This window comes from Panicum hallii, chromosome 6, assembly GCF_002211085.1.
Source record: "Panicum hallii strain FIL2 chromosome 6, PHallii_v3.1, whole genome shotgun sequence".
Lineage (NCBI taxonomy): Eukaryota > Viridiplantae > Streptophyta > Magnoliopsida > Poales > Poaceae > Panicum > Panicum hallii.
In genome coordinates, this window is record NC_038047.1 from 4,903,973 (window position 1) to 4,925,227 (window position 21,255).

The window sequence follows — 21,255 nt, forward strand, 5'->3', positions numbered from 1 at the left end:
TGTGTCGAGCAGGTGGCCTGCCTGCGACCCCCTTGTCGCCAGACACGAGGGGAGTCGAAATGGTGCCGAGATTTTTTCCTTTCCCCTTTGCTCATCGAATAATAGGTGCCTCTTCGGGATTCGGGAGTTCAAAATTCAAATGAGGCGGCGGAGAGGCGGAGGCGAGCGGGCGCTTGCCGTTTTGGATTCAGATGGGCCTTTGTTCATTCTGCTGCTGCCTTGGGATTGGGCCACGATATTACTACCGTAGCGAGTTGGGCCATGGCGAATGGGCCCAATTATTTTTTTAATTTTCCTCGTTAGTTAGCATTAGACCTAAACAAGCGCGCCAACACATGGACTCTTGGCGTTTGTCCAGTTGGAACATTCCATCGGTTCACAAGCAGTGCCCAGAAATAAACATGGCATGTATATCCTAGCACTTACAAGTAACAATGACCCACTTTCATGGAGCCGATGTTCACATCTATAACTCCCCCAGTCACTCCCTCCCTCGCCGTCGCCCGAGCAGGTCTCTGGAAGCCCGGCGGCCGGCGAGAAAGGTGACGACGGGGCGAATCGGTCGGTGGGGTGCTCGGGCGCTGGGGCTGGACGGCACAAGGGGGCCATGCCCGGGTGGCGTGTCGGAGCTTGGTCAGCACGGATCCGGCCTTCGCACAACCGGATCCGGACCCCCCCCTGGCATGTCGCGAAGTGTCGGCGGCGCGGTGGGATGGTGAGGTGCGGCGGTGCGTCCAGTGCCGACAGATGGCGAGTGCGGCGGCATTCTCGGCGCGGGTCGTGGAGGCCTCGGAGCGGTCGCGGCCGCTCTGATGTTGGGCGGCGTGGCGAGTGGAGGCGTGGTGGCGGCTGCGTAGGGGGCTACTGTGGCTGTGGCCCGGGAGTGCTGAGCCGTGAGCGTGCAGGGGGTTGGATGCTCCGTGCGAAAGCCCTCGCCGGCATTCTTTCCAGTGGATATGACGGCGGTGCCCTAGGGCGTCGTTTCCGCATTGGGGGTGTTATTTCGGAGATACAACCCTGCTGCACGGGGTTCTCTGGATGAAAATCTTGTCCAGTTCTTGAACGAGTGACGGCGGCACCTTTGGCGTCGCGCGCTTCGTGGAGGCATCATTTCTAGAGAACCAACTCGGCTTTGGCATTGCTGGTCCTTCGGTCATGGACAACAACAACCAGCGACGGCAAGTCCGCCGCGTGGCAAGCTAGATGGGTGTTGCTGAGCCCACGGGGAGGCGTTCGTGGTTATGGTAGCGGCCGGAGATTGTCGCATGTTTGTTGGTTGTGGCTGCTTGCAGCAGACCGTGGCGGGTTGCTCAGCTGGGTTGGGCTATTCGGTGCAGTACATCGTCGGAAGATGGTGCAAGCGACTACTCTGGTTCACTGACATGGCAGCGAGGTTTTGTGCGCGGGTGAAGCAAGGAGGTGAGGTCGACCTTGTGACGGTGGCTTGGCTGATTGATGGAGTTTTGGGGAAGGGGGGCAACATTGCTCATCATCCTGACGGTGACTTTTGAAACTGATCCGTGACATGGAGTGCTGAGGCGGGCGTGGTGAGGCCCCGGCATGCGGTTATTCTTCGAGTCGATGAGAGGTGGGGTCCAACGGCGAATGTGACGAGGCCCCCGCGCGTTGTGTTCTCGTGGTAGCGACTGCAAAGCAGCCTGCGAGAGGTTCGTATTTTGGTGGTCTCACTCTGTCAGGTGGAGTGTGGTGTTGCAGTGGCACTATGGTGGAGGATCACGCATAGCGGTGGCCTTCTTGGTTTGGTGCAGTCTGCTTCTGTTGGTCTCCTGTCAACGCAAGGTTACGCTGCCGGCTTTGGCGATTACGTGAGCGTGAATGTTGGTGGGTGCCGCGTCCGACGGGGCGGAGTGGTTGAGGTCCGTGTCAATGTCCTAATCCAACCGTGCAGAGTTGTCTCGTGGAGATGCGTTGTGCGGCTTGCGTCGATGTCCCAATTCGACCAGCCTGTGTGGTTTGCGTTGAGTCCTTTTTGACGCGCGTTGATGCCCCAATCCAACCCGTCGGTGTTATTTTTCATGTGTTTTTTTTTACTTTTTGTTGCCTAGTTATGTCCTCCTAGAGATATAATCTTGTATTTTTTCCGCTATATTAATAGAAATGCACTCGTCGAGTGTTGTTGTTCAAAAAAGCTAGTTCATGAGAAGAACAGGAATAGGAACAAGAACAAGCCGTTCTTTGAAGCCTGGCACTTGGGAGCAAAGATTCCAGCATCACGGCCTTCAGTTGCTCCGTAAGGTCCATCGTCGTGCAAAGATGCAACATCGATGCCCATTACAGTCCAACTTGAGCGACGAAGTGTTGAGCAGAAAACAGTGTTGACGATTAACAAAAGGTACTGAACCACATTTTATTTACCCAAGGTACTTGAATCCGAGTTCTTTTCCTTAAATGATATTGAACTGACGAGACACCTTGATAGAGGTCGGCAACAGTTTTGTGCGACAAAATCACGCTGTTTTGTCAGCCAGATGCCTTACACGTAACTTGCATAAATGATGTTGCAATTTACAGCTAAAGCTGAAATAGCTCTACAAGGTACTGAAAAAGAGTTTATAACGCGACGTGGGCATGCCCAGTTAGCTGATCTTAACATCATTAATGTCTCCATGGAATAATTTAGATACTACAGGTGTTTTTCTAGATGACACTTAAGGGTGTCACAATCATTATAGTTAAGTTCACAATTACAAAACGCATACTCAGTAGTTGGTACTATAGCTGCACGCCAGATAAAAAAAAAACTTTTTTCCTCTTAAAATGGTTCTGTACTTTCTGTAAAATTTAGCACCTTTGTTGATGCAAATCTTCAGGTTTTAGAAAGTATAAATAAATTTTTGCAGTGCATTGAACTCATGGAAATATTCATTTTTCTTTTTTCAGATTGCGTCAAAATACATTCCTGAAAAAGAACATAAATCTTTACCAAGGGGAAAGAGAGAACAAGAATAATGAGAAACTGTCGAGTAGAAAATGGAAAACAACATACTGTGCTCATGTGCATCAAAGCCCAACTCATCACACAGATACAGCTAGAATCATGAACAGTATGCACTATGCAGAAAACTCAGGTGGAATTTCAAGCCCAGATTTGTATATATCCTCGGTCCTCAGCAGAGGACATCTGAAGCTTTTGTTCTAAATCACTATACATTCTGAATTTTTTTATCAACCATTTCCATACAACCAAATGGACACATGTACAGTTATACCTATACTGAAATGCTGATGCACCAAAGAACATGCATCCAAGTTCTGCCACCTTTTTTGCTCAGAATACAATACAAAGTAAGCGATTCACAGAGACAGTGAGATAACAAAAAGTTGCCTCAACTAATCGTCTTGACGTCTTCTTCAACACAATTGCTGTATGACATCAGCGTACCCTCATCAGCTGGGTCTTCCTCAGTTTCCTGCTTTCATCCGCTTTGATTCTATTGTGTAAGCTTCGCTTTGCACCTTGCGCTTCGCCTGAGAGCTTGTGCCTCCAACACATCCAGAGCAGGCAGACCGACGGACAAAAATCTTGTTATTGGGTATGCTATTCTCACTGAAGAATTCTGCCAATTTGTGGACCATTAGATCATGCTTACAGCAGGTGATGTGCACCATCTTAAGGTTGGTGCACTTGAATGAACTTGCCCTTGGATTGAAACCCACTCTGCTGTTATAGGCCTAATGCAAAGAAAAATAATGAACTTGCTTTAGGCATTGATCATGTGCTGAAAACACTCCAGAATTCGTTGGGTATGCAAATTTTTACATACCATGTCAAGCTGGAGAAAAAGGTTCTCTAAGTTTGGCGAGTGCCCTAGCATGGCTGCTAAAACATCAAATCCAGGAGTTATACACCATTCACCAAGAGTCAGAGTCTTCAGGTTTTTGAAGTCAGTGCATGATTTCGACTCCCTCGTCAGCAGCACCTGCACATTGTACACAATTGCATTGTCCATTGTATTATAAATATTCAATCATCCAATGTGATTTTCCTACGACAACCACCAGCTAAATGAATTACAACATTACACTTTATACGACAGTACTTCAACGTAGGATAATTAAAAAGGCACAGCATTGCAATCATCACAGATACCAAATTGCTGGATGGATAGTTACAAACCCTTTACACTCAGTTCACACATAACAACTAACATTCCATAATGGCAACATATAATTCTCTTGATATGAAAGATAGTTAAGTTGTTATCCTTTTATTTTACCTCAAGTGAATTTTGCAATGTTTAAGAGATTTTGCCTTTACACTGCTGAAGTAACAATTGTGCTAGCCTGATGCTATATCACGAAAATGAAAAAAAGCATCTTCTGGCCGCAACAAAAAATCTGTGGGGCTTATATTTTAGGACATCAAACTGTAAGTTAGGATCAAAGTTCAGTAACTGTAATGATTGAAAAATTTTCCTGACATTGAACAGGTGCATTATTAGATTTTTCAGTAGGATAGGAAACATAGGAAATACGATGGGTGATACTGAAACGAGTAGAAGGCATTAGAGAAGAGAAGAAACTTGTTGATGTAGCTAGATGTATTCACATGAACTGCACAGATCCAATAGCCCACTGAATTATCAGTAGGGAACTTCATAACATTTCCATTATAAAACTACAATAGGTACTTACTGAAAGGATTCTGATTGATTGGAGACCAATACATTATTTTAGACCTGCAAGGTTACCATTGTTCCAAACTTCTGAACTGAGGCATATTTATTTAATCATTTAGTCACCGACTTAAACATCCAAATTTTATTGTAAATAAATTTATCACAAGAGAATGATCTAATTACTCTCTTAGATACTTCCCATGCATAGCCATCACTAAATGTTGAGAAAATAAACATCCACAGGGCACAAAAGCACATAAAGATTAAGAGCAGTAGTATCAGCATGGTGAGTGAACTGTACCTCTCCTGGATGAGCTAACAGCTGCATTGTTTTAACATGTGAGAGGCTCAAAAGCATACCAACACCACCAAAATTACCAGAAACATTGCTCCCATAATTTCCATAACTTTCCACAGGTTCACCCGCACGGGATTTATGACCATAAATCAAATACTTGTATGCTGTACGTATATGCTCCCTTGAAATCTCACCATAGCCCACAATACGGTCATCCTCCTCCTCATGACTAGGTGCAGACCGATCAGAATCATAGAAGCTACTACTATCATCAGATTCGTTGTGTTTGTTATCACCAGAGTCATTAGCAGAATTATCACTGCTGTTATCATCTGAGTCATCTTTCTCCTGTAGCCATTGGCAATCTGGAATCAAGCAATAGTCATAAAGAACAATGGTCGCTGTGACTAGGAACTCCATTTTCTGGATCAGAGGAAAATGCTGAAAAGGTTCGATGCAGCGCAGCAAGACCAAGTTCGGAGCATGAACCCTGAATCCAATAGCGAATTTGCAGCTGATCATAGTCAGATACTTCAGCGAGGTGGACCCAATCATGCCCTCTACCGAACAATCATTAAGCTCTAGCTCTTCCAAAGAAGTGCACCTAGAACAGAGCTGTCTGAGGGTGGTGTCATCCATCTTGACACGCGAGAGCTTCAAGATCCTAAGGTTGCAATAACCAAGGCCGGAGCACTCAGGGTACTTACGTGGTGCCAGTTGCTTGATATTGGATGCTGCTAGCAATCCCAAGTTTTGGATCCACGGAACAAATCCAAAATTTCTGCTGAACTCCAGCGCGACAAGGTTCGGAGCATAAACAGAGAGGTGTTTGATGACTTGGCACCTGATCATGGTCAAACGCTCCAGCAAGATCGGCTGAATCCTCGTCTCGTGCGATATGAGACAATTCTTGAGCTCCAGTTCTTTCAAACAAGCGCACCTAGAGCAGAGCTGCGTGAGGGTGGTGCCATCCAGCCGGACATGGATAAGCTTCAAGATCTTGAGGCGAGTCTTGACGAATTCATCGCCGTCAACAATGAAGCTCGTGTACTCCGGCGTCGGGTTCACGTGGTGATGCTCCCCGGAGAGCTCGATCTCCTCCGCGCCGTGCCTGACGGCGTAGGCGATCCAGAAGTTGGCGTCGCCGTCGGGGTCCTCGTGGCTCCAGCAAAGGCGGAGCGAGTCCAGCGGTGCAAAAGGCCGCCGCCGGAGCAGCAGGTTCTTGACGAACGTGGCGAACGCCTCCGGCTGGAGCATGTCGTCGGCTGCGGCGCCGTGGCAGCCGCACGGCTGGCGGATGTCGAGGCCGCTCGCGGAAGCCCACAGGTTGCGCCACCGCCTGGAGAGCACGCACGTGCGCACCGCCTCCCACGCCTTGAGGTGCGACAGGACCCGGAGGAGGACCCGGTCGGGGAGGCCGCTGAGGCGGTCGCCGCCTCCGGGCGCCCCATGCGCTGCTGCGCCTTCCGGGGGCATTCCGTCGAACGGGTTACCTGCACAGACACGGCGGCGGGGATGAACACCTAAGGGATCAACAAGAAACAAGAACTGCAGAGCGGGCAAGAAACCAAGAAAGGCGAGCGGCTCGTGGCATTGGGTCGAAGGCTCGAAGCAGATTCGCATCCAAGAACACGAAGAAGAGGCCGCAAGAGAATCTCGCAGGCGATGCAGCGGTCGAGCGGAAGAAGGAAGAACTAACCGAGAGGTCGATGGGTTCGAGGAGCGGAGCGGGTTCTTGCTGCCTCGAGCGGAGCAGAGCTTCTGCTCTGTTTACGTTGGGGAAGGGAGGGAAGGGAAATTAATCCCCAAAAATGGGAGGACGGGTGGTTGCCTGGGCCGGTAAGCGGTGGGCCTTATATGTACAATGACAAGGGCAGGCCGGCAGGCGGCAGGGATCCGCAAAACTTTTTATTTGAATAAAATTTCCACATAATTTTTGAGAGAGCAACAATTTGTTTAAATTTAACTATTCCACCCTCTTTTCCATTGGAAGCTAGCAAAGAGGGGAAAATTTGATGCAGTTTGGAGTCTTCTCAGGCCGTTCAAGCCAAGATCAGGAACAACTATTCATTTATGCGCCGTTTTTTCTTTCCCAATTAGAAAGATTGGTTAAATTAAGGCCAAAGGCCAACGGTTTCTACACCGACTAAAACACTGTAGATTGTAGAAGCTCCTTTTTGCCTCTAAATTGCCGGCACTTCCAGCTAGAGTCAGAAGGGGAAGGGACCCGAGAAATTATGTTAAATTGTTAAAAAAAGGTTTATTACAATTATTTTTGAAGGGTCATAATATAACCAAAAAATTAAATTGGATATTTTCAGGTGGCGTTTAGATGATACTCAATAGTTTTAAAGTTGTACATCAAACGTATCCCCCTTTTTTCTCTTCTAGAAATGCCACCATATTTATTGTAAAATTTAGCCACACAATTGTTGATACAGTTCTGCAAGTCTAAGAATTTAGTGTTCTTGAGTGCAAAAGGGTAAATAACAATGCCACAGTACAAAATCCTCACCCAAGAATTTATTTTCCCTTTTGGGATTGCATCAGAAATTCTGAATACATTCCTAAAAAGAATAGAATTCTTAGCAGTGGAGAGAGAGAGAGAGAGAGAGAGAGAGAGAGAGGAATGGATGAAGAAAACTCATTCCTTTGCCTGTAGCCTTACTCACCATTCATAGTCACACAGAATCAGCTACAGTCATGAAAAGGATGAAGAAGACTCAGGTCAAATTCTGTCACCAGATTTATTCAGTAAGCATTGCTCCTCAGCAGAGGACATCTGAAACTTTTGTTCCAAGTGAATGTACGTTCTGAATTTCAGTCGGCCCTTTCAATACAACCAATGAACACTTGCAGACTCATACCTACACTGAATTGAAACCTCACCATAGGAAAATGCCTCACAAATTTTGCCACTATCTTTCGTTGAGAATACTTACAATCTAAGCTAAACAACTCACTGACACAGTGGGACAGCAACAAGCTGCCCAACTCATTGACTTCACCAACACAATCAAATTCGATCTTGTAATTCATAGCAGTCAACGCAGTCGAGTTCCTGTAATTCTTCATAATTGTGCTTGGGCTTCATGTGAAAGAAATCGGTGCTCATAGCCTAACTGGGGGAGATGATGAATTAGGCAATTTTAAAAACTTTAACCTATGGCTCATACTAGTTAGCACAAAATATGAGCAAAACATATTATCTAGATGTGCAACTAGGGTTCAACTAGTATGAAGATCTCATCCTAAAGAGTTTTGCAACCTATAGTCAATCCTAGCAAGATACTACACTAAGAATATAAAGGTAGACAAGTTATAATAAGAAATGCGGAAGCTTAAAACAACGGGATGAGAGGAAGCAAACTCTTGACACAAAGATTTATTCCGTGGTATTGGTAGGCACAAAGCCACACCCCTAGTCCACGTTGTTGAAGCACTCGCTAAGAGTATCGCTTCCCAGTTACCGAATCTCTTCCGGAACTCTCTTGACTCGCCACCAAGTCTTAGCCACGAAGGCTCTCGTCAAGTCCCCGGTCACCTCGATCCGTCTCCACTAAAGAGCTTCTCCATGAAGGAAGGGGATCTCCATATCCATGCACAAAGCTGTCGTCGCCGCTCCACACCAAGCCGGAGCGTTGATGACTTGCCAGCGAGCCACCAAGACTCCAAGGGGCCGGCACACAGAGATACAAGCTTTGGTTCACTCAAGAACCAGTACACAACGCAGCTACACCTTGCGATCTCATTCTAACTAGAGCTAGGGTAGCACTCTCACTTACAAAGCTTGTGCTAAACCTAAGGATGCGATCAATGAGCTCTTTGGTTGGCTTGGAGAACTTCTTCAGAGTATGGGTGCTTCACACGAACTCCAGCCGCCTCAGATGACTTGGGGTGAGGCCTTATATAGGCTAGAGATCCACTTATAGCCGTTAGTTGCTTTTCTGCCAAAAAGTTTAAAGCGTCGGTTAAACCGGTTACAGCTGTCGGTTTAACCGGTCACTCTGAAACTGCATACTAGCCGTTGAACGTCTCCCTGCCATGCCTGAGCTTGCTTGCATTATTGCACCGATGCACCGTCGGTTCAACCGGTGCTGAAGACTTTTTGCTATTCAACTTCAAAAAAATCTCTCAGGCAAATAAACAACCACTGTACCGACGCTATGTACCATAGCATCAGTTCAACGGTGCCTCTCGCATTTCTTCACTTGATATCCATGTTTTCTTCATATTGCACTGACACCTCCCTTTATGCACCGTCGGTTCAACCGGTGCAACCGACTTCTTCCTCACTTGAGCATCATTGCAACTACCAATGCACCGACACATTATATTCTTAGACCGTCAGTTTAACCGTCGCATATATTTATTCTAAACTTTGTCCAAATTATCTGTGGTCATTTGGACCCCTCAAATATATTCTATCTCTGCACTGTCACTCCAATTTGGATACCTTGACAGCGAATTAAAGTATCTTGTATATGGATTGGACTCCATGCATGGGATCTAGAAATTTTACAAATTTAAGCTCACAAACTCGTTAGTTCCATTGATTATATTGTTATACAATCACTAAAATCACAAAAGCCATGTTTCATATAGTATGCGCATATCTGATGATGGTCATCACAACGGTGAGAACTGCGGTGCTTCATCAAAAATAGTTATACTAGCCAGATTAATTGCTGTTTTTAATCATCAATTACAAGAAGTCATGATGTCTCAGTTCATTGTTATATATATATATATATATATTATTTTGTTATAATGCACCTGGGTGCGTTTTGTATAGGGAATGCATCCACCCTCTCAGTTGCAACCGGTTCGTGTTCAGTTCCAACCGGGTCGGTTTAAGTTGCAACTGGTTCACATCCAGTTGCAACCGGATCGGTCTGAGTTGCAACTGGTTCGCGTCCAGGTGCAACCGGCTCGGTCTGATTTGCAATTGGTTTGCGTCCAGTTGCAACTGCAAGATGAGTGTATTTTGTACAGAGAATGCAACTTGTTGCATATATATATATATATATATGGTGACGAATAACTTGTTGGAGACCATTGTTTCTAGTTCATGTGTTGGTCCCGCATATTATCTTATCTTGTCATAGAACAAAGCTCTACCTGCATTGTATTGGGGATTTTTTTTCCAAATATTAATACCCACAAGGGTTTTAGGAGCAAATTACCACACTCCTCCCTTCTCTATAAATTATGAGGTACGAGGAGGAGACTTACTTGATCACTGTTATTTTACTTGCTCTGGCTCATTTTTAGCCTCCATCCCTCTTTCTCCCTTCTTCTCTCTGTTTGTTTGGAGGAAGAAAAATCCCTCTACATGCTGTGCTCAGCAAAAACAAATTGATCAGTTCATCAAGTTTGGGCAGTCAATTAAGTCCTTTGTCGTATCAGTCTGATGATGTTGGGGTCAACTAAGAAAGAGTGAACAGGTCAAAATAATGGGCCGATCGAAGGGTCAAAATGGGAATCGGCCGACTGGTTGAAATAGGCCCATGCATCATTCTATGTTTTATTTGAATTTTTTTTCCAAATTAATACAATCAATTCGATTGAGTTAGATAAATGTTGTGATAGATGTTGAAGCGTTTAGAAAAAAAATGTAATCTACGTTCACGATAAAACTTTATTGGCTTTTGTTAAATTTGGGTTCACTCTAGCTATCTAGTATCAGAGCAGCTGTTTAGAAATTATAATGGCAAATAACCAGTACAAATAAAGATTAAGTTTGGGCTGCCTAATTATAACAAAGAACCTAATAACCATCTGCAGATCTATAAATGTAGGTTAACTAATTAAGGACTAAAGAGCAAAGCCCCGTTAAAGTCACTTAGAGTTCGAAATAATTTCCTCGATCAATCAATACAAAAGCATATCAAATTTTGAAACTTGAATTTGAGTGGCCACATCCGAATCGACATAGCCGACCTAACTTGCGAACTGATCGACTCATCCAACGCGGCGAAGACCATGTCTTGGGCCGAGAGTGCCACAATATTTATAGTCCATGCATATAGGTGGACTTGGACGACGCCAGCCGACAAGTCGAACCTAACGATGCGGTCTACCACAGATAGATCTTGCATTGCATTGTTAGCAGATTTATTTGTCTTGCATCTTGATGAGCGTCTTGAGTTATGTTGAGAGAGCTTCACCATCTTATCATCAGCTTCTTGGCAAGCAGCTTCAATGTAGGTGTTGTTTTCTGGCTTCAATAATTCAGCCCTCCAGGCCGCAGCTACCGTGCCTGCATACACGCAGATTGGTCATGCGGCTAAACAGGCCCACAGCCTCCCAACACCCAGTCGTCACACCCCTACGAAAGCTCTAGATCAACTAACGTCATTAATAGAGTTGACAATTTGTTTTCTTCTCAAAGGCACAAACAATGCCACTTTGGAATTTATAAACAAGCTTTTCCTTTCTAGAAAGGAGGGTTTTATTTATCACCGCATAACATTTTGTACATAAAAGGTTAATAGAGGATCTGAAAAAAGTCCAATGCTACAACACCTTCCTTGCAACATAAATATCCTCAAGAGCGCAAATGTGACCGTACATGCACACATTCGATGAGTTTATTAATCTGTTTGCATATTTTGCAATTTATTGGACTAAAGTGATACAACCACACAACTTATTGTATTATAAGTGCAATTTACTCTAAGTTATAAGACATACGAGGGCAAAACTTTGACCAACAATTATTCTATCAATACAACATTTATACAACATACACTCTTGGTTCTAAAATATAAGGTATTGAAGGTTTCAAAATTTACGCCCAAATATAAAGCATCTTAGGACTTTTGGATAAGTATTAAAGAAAATCATTTAATTTTTTTGACTCTTAGCTGTATACTTACCTTTTCTATTCCTTCCTCCCCTGTTCAATCATAGGAACAACTTTAATTATGATATGGTAAACGAAAAGCTCTTGGAGGGCACATACATCTTTTGTTCTCTCGCTTAATTTATCTTAAAATTACTAGAATGCCTTATATTACAGGACGGAGGGAGTAAAAGTATAACAAAAAATGAATAATTTTTAATAAGTCTAATACCATCAATTTCGTGTCATAAAAATCATAGACCAATAGATTAATCGTTAGCCAAACGTTTATCCTAACTAACAAATAAAATAATCTTGTAGATGGAGTAGTATAGGCCTCTCGGAAGTAAATAATTATCAACTTTGTTCGTATCCATTTCAATCTTCATGAACTCGATGCCGATCGACCGGATCTTATCCTATGTGCGAGCATTTAGTTTGGCCACAAGACTCTCGAATGATTTGCATGTACCTGTCAATCTGTCATGCCGAGACCAGATACATGCCCTCGTCAGCAGACATGCACTGCGCTTTTCAGTTTTTACGATTTTACCCTTGCGGTAGCTCGCGGCCGGGCAGTCGGCACCACCCATCTCGTAATCAAATACATATATATATATACATACATATACATACATATATAAAAGGTCTTCTTGTCAGGTTAAAAACAATGAAGGAAGCAGGGTGAGTCAGAAGGTACTTCATCCGCGCCAAAGGATGGCTTTCTGCCATTGGTGCCCCAAAACTTTCATGTGTCTTCCCAATTGGTATATCGTCTTCCTTCTTGTGTATTCTTTGTGCTTTCTCATAGTAGAAATTTGTGCTACAAAGACTCGACTTAGGGCGCCATTAATACTCTCTTCTTATATGTAAGGCCACTTCAAGTGTGAGTTCTATTTTCATTAAATAGAATGCAATGTCGTGATGACATGGCAAGAACTTTGAACAGAGCAATGCAAGGTGTTTCATCTAGATGAAACCAAACGTGCACACCGTTTCCAATAAGTTTGTCTCTTGTAAACTCCATGTTAATTTACCCTTTACGGTTCTGAAGCTAGTAGCTACTACATTAATTCGTCCTTTATAATATGTAGTGACTCCCGTCTTCCAGAAAGGACGACGGTCGGCATCGGCTTCGTTCAGAAAGAGTCCTTTTTCTTGTCTACTTTTATATGCCGGCTTCGGAAAGAGTCCTTTTCTTGATGCCTAAATCTATGGTTTTCTAATCTACACGTACTATCACGGTGGTTATACCTAGCCCCACCAGCCCAGCGTTGGTCTGACGGATGGCAGGAGTAACGCCACGTTCATCCGACTCATAGCAAGGCCGATCGGCCATATGTCCTCTTTGCACATCATTTTTCATTTCCCCTAGTTGCGGCATGAGTCAGCATCGACTGATTCCTTGTAAGTTTTTAAACGTGCCTGAGCATATATTTTATTACTAGCAGATCGAGCAATGGCTCTGGGACATCAGTCGGCCAGATATTAATTTGCTTGTGATCGTACAAATGATCGAACAACTTGCATGTCGGCATCGTGATGAGTTCGACTCGGGAGACGTACGTAATAGCCCAGGCGGAGTGAGTCATCAGTGAGAGCAGCCATGGCGCACGTGGTTCCAACTTCTTCTGTGCTCGGTAGTGGCTAAGACCAAGTAATGCTAGCTACGGGCCCGGCCGGGCGTTTTCAGAAATAAAAGAGGTAGGTGATCCACCCGGGGCCCCATCTCAAAATATAACCACCGGATTCTCCCGTTTGGTAGGAAACACCTCCGTCGAGCTGATCGATCTCTTTCTCCTCCATCTTCTTCGTCCTCGTCCGATCCGGATAGAGAAGAGAGATCGTTGGTTGAGCTTCACGGAGATAGGGTCTATGGAAACGGATCAGCAGCGCTCTACACAGCGCTGGGAGCGACTCCGGCGAGCGGCGGAGAGCAACGAGTTCTTGATAGAGAGAACTGATACATGGGACGATCGGGTGGAGCATGATGCAGGTGACGACCTGCTTATGGAAAGAAGGGAGTCTCTGGTGAAGCGGTGGCGGTGGCTGAAAGCCGTGTCCATGGTGGTGTTCAGTGGCCGGCCGGCGTACAAGATGGTAAGATACGTCCCTTCACCTTCGCACATCTTTTTTTTTTAATCGGTTTGCTCCATTTCTGTCATCTGTCCACTGACTTCTTCCTTCATTACAACCTTTTGCCTTGTTTCTCCCAAACTATTCTAATTCGACCAACTCACCCGGCCCATAATAGAATTTGACTTTTGTGTTTTTCCCCCACATATTAGTAGGGTTTTAAGCTCAATTTTGTGGGATTAAACATGACTTCAAAACTATGTTAGAAAAATATTTCGATACTTATTGTGAGTGCTTTCGTATTAAAATTTGATTATATCTTGCAACTTTGTTCCCCAAATATATAGTTTGGTTACCCTTGAACTAGTTTTTTCTATGCCAGTTGAATAATTCTTGTGAAGTAGGCTAGGTGTACACACGTTTTGTTCCTCACATGCATAAAAAGTTTTGTTAACTTCCATTCCACATGAGTAACAATTTTTCAAATATGAATTTCGTGTCAACAATATGAAGTATTAATAAATTTATTTCAAAACAATCCTACTAGGCAGATGTTTAAAATGTAAGCCAACTCATAATTTAGAATTTACCAATTAGTGTAAAGGGACAGAATGGTCGGCAGGAAATTCCCACCTAGTAATTGGACAAAATCGGTCCCCCAGCACAGTGGAATAGGTCCAGGGAGTTGAATGAGTCAATTTTTGTATTATGGTTGGAAGGGTGGCGAATCTAATAAGTAGGAAGATCCAATAGCTGGTGGTAGTTCATTGTATTTCTCCCATATACCAATATATCTAGTATACAACAAATTTTATTGATAATTTATCTAAATCATTTTTTGGAGACTTAGTAACATCATTGTGATACTGATCATCAAACCTTTAAAGTAATTTAATTGTCAATATTATATCATCAAGTTCATTCTATACACAAATTTTGGTCTGTGCCACCTGAATTTGCAAAAAAAAAACTTACATAAGAGAAAGCTAAGGAAAAGATGCATTTAAATACTACAACATCTCATGCTTCAATGGTTTCTGTATTAGTACTTGGAGCATTTGCTATGTTTAACTACACATTTTCAGCATTTAATAAGGGTAGGATATATGCATGTAACTGTTTGTAAGTGAGTGTGCATACATATATGTAAGCGTCTACATCTGTGTTCTAGTCGCAGCAAATAGAGCCTTCACATCAGCCCACGGAGTCTCAGACTGATCATTTACTGGCGGCAGCTAAGACAGATCTTGGGGTGAACCGTCCACAACCAACGACGACTGCTCAGGTTAGTTTCGTGTCCAGTTGTTTCTTGATCAAGCATAGCCTGTATAGTTTTGATCTTTCTGCCTGTGTTTTTTCTTGCAAACATTAAACCAATATATTTTTTCAATAGGAAAGACCCACTTAGACATACCCTCTCGCCACAATCAAACATCAACAATTGCATCTACATTAAATAACTATAATAAAACCCATGAAAGCATTATAAATTATGGGTATTAGAATCAGAATTTATATACCACACCTGTGCCTAAATTTCCTCGTGAATTTTTCCTTGAACGGAGTAGGGAGGGGTGGTGGATGGAGGGCGGGCCATGCTGGCAACCCAATGGAAGAGGGTGGCGGTGCGTGGGGAGCAGTCGGCGTGAAGGGTATAGAGATGGGGTGGGATAATAATAAGGCAAGAGATCCAAGCTATTGATCATAGATCCTAGGATAAAAAATATTAAGTATGGAGGGAGAGGAAATATCTACGTTTGTCCTATACAACCCCCTCAGTTTTACTTCTAACTGTTAGAGCCGTATATTTGCACCTTCTGCTCACACATTCACCTTAGCTTTTTTTAATATTGCCTCTAAAACAATCACCATTAATCAGAGAAAAAAGGAAAATATTTATCTATCTACCAGGTTATATCAAATAAAGTATTTTAGATGTTAGGGTATGTATAAGCATCAATAATCCAACACGGAATCCGATTATAACATTTTTATCGAAATGAATGTGTTAATTCAATTATTCGAATGGCTTTGGTTTAGAGTTCCATGTTAGATTGAAAGAAGTAATTAATACATTGGTTAGCCTAAAAATATGTTTACAAGTTTGTTCACCAATGTTGTAAAGTTGTAGCAATAAAGTTAGGCCTAAAAATCTTTGAACTAATTAATACTGCAGACTAAATAAAGCTTTACATATAGAAAGAACATATGCTGCGAATCCAAAGTTTAGCAACTAGTTGACCGTAGTTGCTGTTATGCGGGAACTTCACGATTGTCGAATACACTTATGGTTACAATGACACTTTTCATGTATGGAACAACTTAATGGACATTATTGCAATAAATGTACATTTATCTAAACATTTGGTGTGCCTTTTCATTGCAGGTACAAGATTTGCAATCTCCACGACACACGACTAAGTTAAGAAGCAATAATCCAGTCCCGGAGGTTGTAATAATGGATGTTGAACCAAACCTTCCACGATCAACAGAAACAGCTCAGGTTGGTTTCCTGACCCGTAACGTTGTAAACTTCCATTATCCAGTGGACGAATGCATCACACGGCTAACTCCAGTCTTGTTTTCCAAGTGCTTTATTCGCAAATTTTTGGGGTAGGTAGTTGGCTCATCGCCATTTTGGGGCTGTGCTGTAGTGTACGATTAAAAAATTGTTCACCAATGTTGTACAGCTGCAGCAATGCAGTCTACAAACCGATTAAAATTGCAAATTAAATACGGCTTTGTCGAATGAGCATGCACGGAGAATCCAAACTTTAGCATCTAATAGATGATAGAGTTGGAAATTCATGATTGGAGAGGGATTTGTCGCGCACAATTATGATTACAATGCAATAACACTTTTCTTGCATGGAACGACTTAATGGACATCATCACAAGTTTAACTAGACATTTGATGCCCCTTTTCATGGCAGGTACAGTCTTGGCTATCTCCGCGGCACGCTGCAAAATCTCCCAATAATTCAGTCCCTGAGGTTGTAGTAGATGTTACATCGAACCTTCCACGACCAACAGAAACATCTCAGGTTGGTTTCCTAACCTGCGACGTTCTTACTTCTTTATCCAGTAGAGATGGAACGGATCACATGGCTAGCTCTGGTCTTTGTTCTCCATGTGCTTTATATTTGCAATTTTTTATCGTCATTCCGCAGCTAACCTTAATTTAATTTATTATCCTCTGGAATAAGCAGGTGGTTGATAAGATGAAAAAGGAGCAACAGGGGCGTTGCCTCAAATACTCACAGAAGGCCCTTGGGTTTGCCATCTGCACGCTCATCGGATACGCAAGTGCTGTATCACTATCACCCAGCAGCAATGGCGGCAACGATGGCAAGAAGGACAACGCGACTTTCAAACTCGCCATTGCACCCTTCTTCGTTGCCATCTGCACTGACCTCTTCTCGTTGAAGACGAAGGCGAAGCAGGGCAATGTCTTGGTCTACCTCTCATCATTCCATCTGATGCTGATGATATACCTCATATTCATCTCATTCAACATGGACTACGCCTACGCCATCATCTTCCTTCCTCTAGTGGCTGGTGCCTCCCTCCTCCAACAAAAGATATGGCCTGAAGGGCATCGACAAAGCACCGATGAAAAAGTCAGTAAAGACCTAGACAGCATGTTCGACTTGTCTGCTCTTATCCTCAACTGGAGCACCTTTATCAGCGCAATCATGGCCATATTCAGGGACTTGATTCCTTCTGGGCAAAACCAATACATATCATTCAGCGCTGTAGGGCTCTTGTTCTTCCTCACTATCATTCTAGGGCTCTATCTGATGTTGATCACAACAGTGAGAACTGCGGCACTAAATCTCCGTGCGAAGTACCTCGATGTCCTGCTTATCTGCTTGCTCGTGAGCACTCTAATCACCGCCTTGATCACGTTTATTAAAAAGAAATAGTAGTGAGCATCAAATTCTGGTGAGCCTCGCTCTTTATCTCTATTATTTTATTGTTCAGTCTCAACTATTGGTGTGATTATATTTCATGTTTTCTTTATTGACAGTGGCCGAAGCCGGATGAAAAAGTCCTATGCAGCCAGGTCGAGGTGTCTTGGAAACAAATTCCACTTGGTGTGCATAGATTGTACATGTACTATGGTGATGAACAATTTGTTGGTGCCTTGCTACTGCATATTGATGTGTTGCACCTCCCACTCATGTGCTAGGGAAAGAAATAGCCCCTGACCCCTTCCCTATATGACGACATAAATCATTGCAAAGAGTGGTTGGCGCTAACGTGAAGTAATGCTCGCTAACCTGCTGATGAAACTCATCTCATTCAATAGCCCCTGAGGCACTGACCCCTTTACCTATTTGATATAAATCATTGCAAATAAAACTACTGTGTTCCGTATTGATCGGCTTCCAGAGTGTACATGTCTGTTTGCGTGCTCCCATGCATGTGTGGCCTCGTGGTATTTTGGAAGCATATCTCCACAAAACTCTGCCAAGTGTATGCAAATCCGAAGAATCAAAGAAGTGAATTGAACCTTATGTAACACCCTAATTGTCAATTTAGGAGTCTAAATAACTTTTTGCTAGATTTCGTAGGAACCATAAGGTTTGGATTTATCCAAGTTCTTTTGATTTTAGAACATTCACCACGAATTAAAAATAATTTACATAGCCATAAAAAATTATAACGAAAACAAGTATTGTGCATTCTCATATTCTCATGCTGCATTGCATTATTTTATTTGTTTGAGTTCAATTGAATTTAAATTTTTAAATTTAAATTCAAATAAATTTTGCTTGTATCTTCTTATTTCAAAAATCGTTTCTCTTTCTCCTCTCTCTTTTCCCTCTTTTCCTTCCCAAGCCGAGCAGCCCAATACCTCTCTCTCCCTTCCTTCTTTTGGCCCAGCGACACAGCTCTTTCTCTCTTTCACCCTCTCAATTTTCCTCCCACGTGGCCCAGCCCAACCGGCCCAGCCGCTCCCAATCCAGCCTGCTCTGCCCTTCCCTTCCTTTCCCCTTCTCTCCCGTCTCCCGCACGGCCCAAACCCTCAGCCCAACCCCCTCTCTTCCGGCCTGCCCCGCCTGTCACACCCTAAAATATTTAATTTTAAGATGTGAGTATCTTTTAAAATGTGTTCATCTATAATTAGGGTTTTCCCAGAATTTTCTAGCAATTATTCTCATTTATTCTAGAGCTAGATCCATTTTTTTATTTGAAAAGCTCTAAAATTCTTTTTCATGAGTCCTAAATATTTTATTTGGAATCCTCGTGTCCCAAATTACCTCCTGAGTTTCCTCAAAAATTTTTAGGATTCTTCTGGATATATTTTTCGTGGTTTAAACTATTTATCTGGACTTTTCTAGATTTATTTTAAGCTTAAAAATATGTTCTGGAAAATATTTCTATTTTGATTTTTATCGTAGTCGGACCGAGCCGTATCTTGTTGTACATCCTTTTAACCTTGTCCTCTCCGAATTCTTAAGATGCCCCATCGAGCTCCTGATTCTCTAACATTCCTCCCTGATCAAGTCACGCTTGAAAACGACGCCTCGTGGCTCGTCTTCAGTGTTTTTCCGACGATGTTCGATCACCGTTAGCCCCAATAATTCGGCCTGATCCTTTCCTTCTGTTTTCGCGCTCCTGAATAAACTGTTCGTGTTCAACCAGCACTGTCAGCTCGTTTTCATATTGGGCCCTCACTCGAACCTGTTTCGGCTCATAACCGAACTCACTCGGCCATTCTCGTTTCCTCTTTCCGTTACCTCTTCTATCCTCTCTTTGCTCGTTAAATTGTGGGACCCGCTGGTCAGCCCAATCTCGTCTTCCGTGGGCAATCCGGACTCAAGAACGAGTCCCAACCCGATGCGCCGCCGCGTCCTTATCCTCGTCCGAGTTGGAGCCCAGCAGGATATGTCCAGGCCTATTTAAACGTAGCCTGCACCTTTCCTTCCCCGTAGCCTCTGCATGGCGTCCCTGCTGCCCACGACGCCAGCGCTAGCCCCCCGTGCGCTGCCCTTCTTCCCCGTGTCACCCCCCTACGCGTGCTCTTCCTCCTCCTGCACGCCGTGTGCCCCTCCTGCCCCTCCTCTGCCTGAGCCCCTGCCTACCGCCGCCCCTGGCCTTCCTCCTGCTCGCGTCGTCCCTACGCAGCCAGCAAGCCGTCTCTGCCATACAGCCGCACCAGAACCTCCCCAGCGTCGCGCCCTGCGTCCCCCTGTGCGCCAACACCCTGTCCGAGCTCCTGCGGGCCCGAGCCCATGCACCACAGGACGTCGCCGCCCCTGCCCTGTGCGCGCCTTGCCCTTCCCTGTGAGCCGCGCTCGCCCCCTGTGCCACCCCCTGCCCAGCGCCGTTGCCCGGAGCAGAGACCAGAGCCGCTGCCCAAGAACCACCGTGGACAGACCGCCGCCGCCCACTTCTTCGACGAAATTTGACCACCACGATGTATCCTCGCGGTAAGTAAGGTATGGAATCGAATCCCTTCGTCGTCCTCTTTCATTTGCTCCGCTCCTTGCGACCTCTCATACCTTAGAACGACGGGAATTTGAACAACGGTGTCCGCCAGTCACCATTGTTGCCTGTTTCAAGCTTTTTGCAATTTAGTCCTTGAAGAATTCTGTAATTATCGTTTAATTTTCTACGTCTTGCGAAATTTGCAGAAAACCCCCTGGATCTATTACATCTTCTCAATCCAGCCCCACCATGGAATTTTTCAGATCTAACCCTGAACTTTTCCTAATTTGCAAGCACTATTTCCTGTGTCTTGTAATTCTTTCCTGCTAACCCCCGAAGTCTATAGTTAATTACATATAGGTCCCTGCAGCATTGTTTCATACTTTCCGCGTTTTAGATCCGTTTCGATCCGTTCCTTTTGCGTTAGTCTTCTAAAACCCTAAGCTATCGTTTAGTAGTGTTGTTGTACCGTAATTCCTATTTTTAAAATTAGATATCAATTTAATTTGAATAATATCCTCTCATCTAGTTTTCCGAAATAAAATCCAATTAAGTCTTTACTCCGGTTTTCATAATTAATGTTATTTTGATTAATATCAACTTAAATATATTTGTAATTTTATTTGTTAGTTCAACACAAATCATATGAAGTTATGCGTTTATATGCTCTCACTAGTTTCCTTTATAATTAATTGTTTAAATAGGATGATTTGTACATTAACAATTATATATAAAATTTGATCAAGTTGTACTTCATTTTTATAAATGCAAATATAATATAAGTTAATTATGATTAGGGATATTTCTCTTTTATATCTTTTATATTAGCTTTCTAAATTAAAATAAATGAAAGCCTATAGTTCTTTTATTTTTTTTATTAACATAAATCTTCCGATAGCTGTTTCTTTTCAATTCTAGCTCCGTTTTCAGCGTTCCTTTCATTCTCATGATTGTCG

The 21,255-nt window shown here is 43.5% G+C and overlaps 3 protein-coding genes across 5 annotated transcripts; 1 reads left to right on the forward strand and 2 right to left on the reverse strand.

Annotated features, from left to right (window-relative positions):
- Positions 1–3,279: 3,279 nt before the first annotated feature.
- LOC112896923 lies at positions 3,280–5,358 on the reverse strand. Its single transcript, XM_025965044.1, has 3 exons — positions 4,942–5,358; positions 3,786–3,941; positions 3,280–3,693 (listed from the first exon to the last, which is right to left on the reverse strand). The coding sequence occupies exons 1-3, from the start codon at positions 5,356–5,358 to the stop codon at positions 3,424–3,426; spliced, it is 843 nt and encodes a 280-aa protein (XP_025820829.1). The 3' UTR covers positions 3,280–3,423.
- An 8-nt stretch (positions 5,359–5,366) lies between these two features.
- On the reverse strand, positions 5,367–6,414 carry LOC112898045 (F-box protein At5g03100-like). The gene is made up of 3 exons (XM_025966460.1): positions 5,974–6,414; positions 5,508–5,640; positions 5,367–5,428 (listed from the first exon to the last, which is right to left on the reverse strand). Exons 1-3 carry the CDS (start codon positions 6,412–6,414, stop codon positions 5,367–5,369), a joined length of 636 nt encoding a protein of 211 aa, XP_025822245.1.
- A 7,070-nt stretch (positions 6,415–13,484) lies between these two features.
- LOC112897673 lies at positions 13,485–18,241 on the forward strand. 3 transcript variants are annotated; one of them, XM_025966026.1, is made up of 6 exons: positions 13,485–13,885; positions 15,033–15,146; positions 16,248–16,364; positions 16,801–16,905; positions 17,071–17,806; positions 17,892–18,241. In XM_025966026.1, the coding sequence occupies exons 1-5, from the start codon at positions 13,661–13,663 to the stop codon at positions 17,785–17,787; spliced, it is 1,278 nt and encodes a 425-aa protein (XP_025821811.1). In that variant the 5' UTR covers positions 13,485–13,660; the 3' UTR covers positions 17,788–17,806; positions 17,892–18,241. The 3 variants fall into 3 exon arrangements, with proteins under 3 accessions (XP_025821811.1, XP_025821810.1, XP_025821809.1); XM_025966025.1 differs by having other exon boundaries at positions 13,486–13,885; positions 15,039–15,146; positions 16,795–16,905; XM_025966024.1 differs by having other exon boundaries at positions 13,489–13,885; positions 16,795–16,905; positions 17,892–18,107.
- Positions 18,242–21,255: the final 3,014 nt, after the last annotated feature.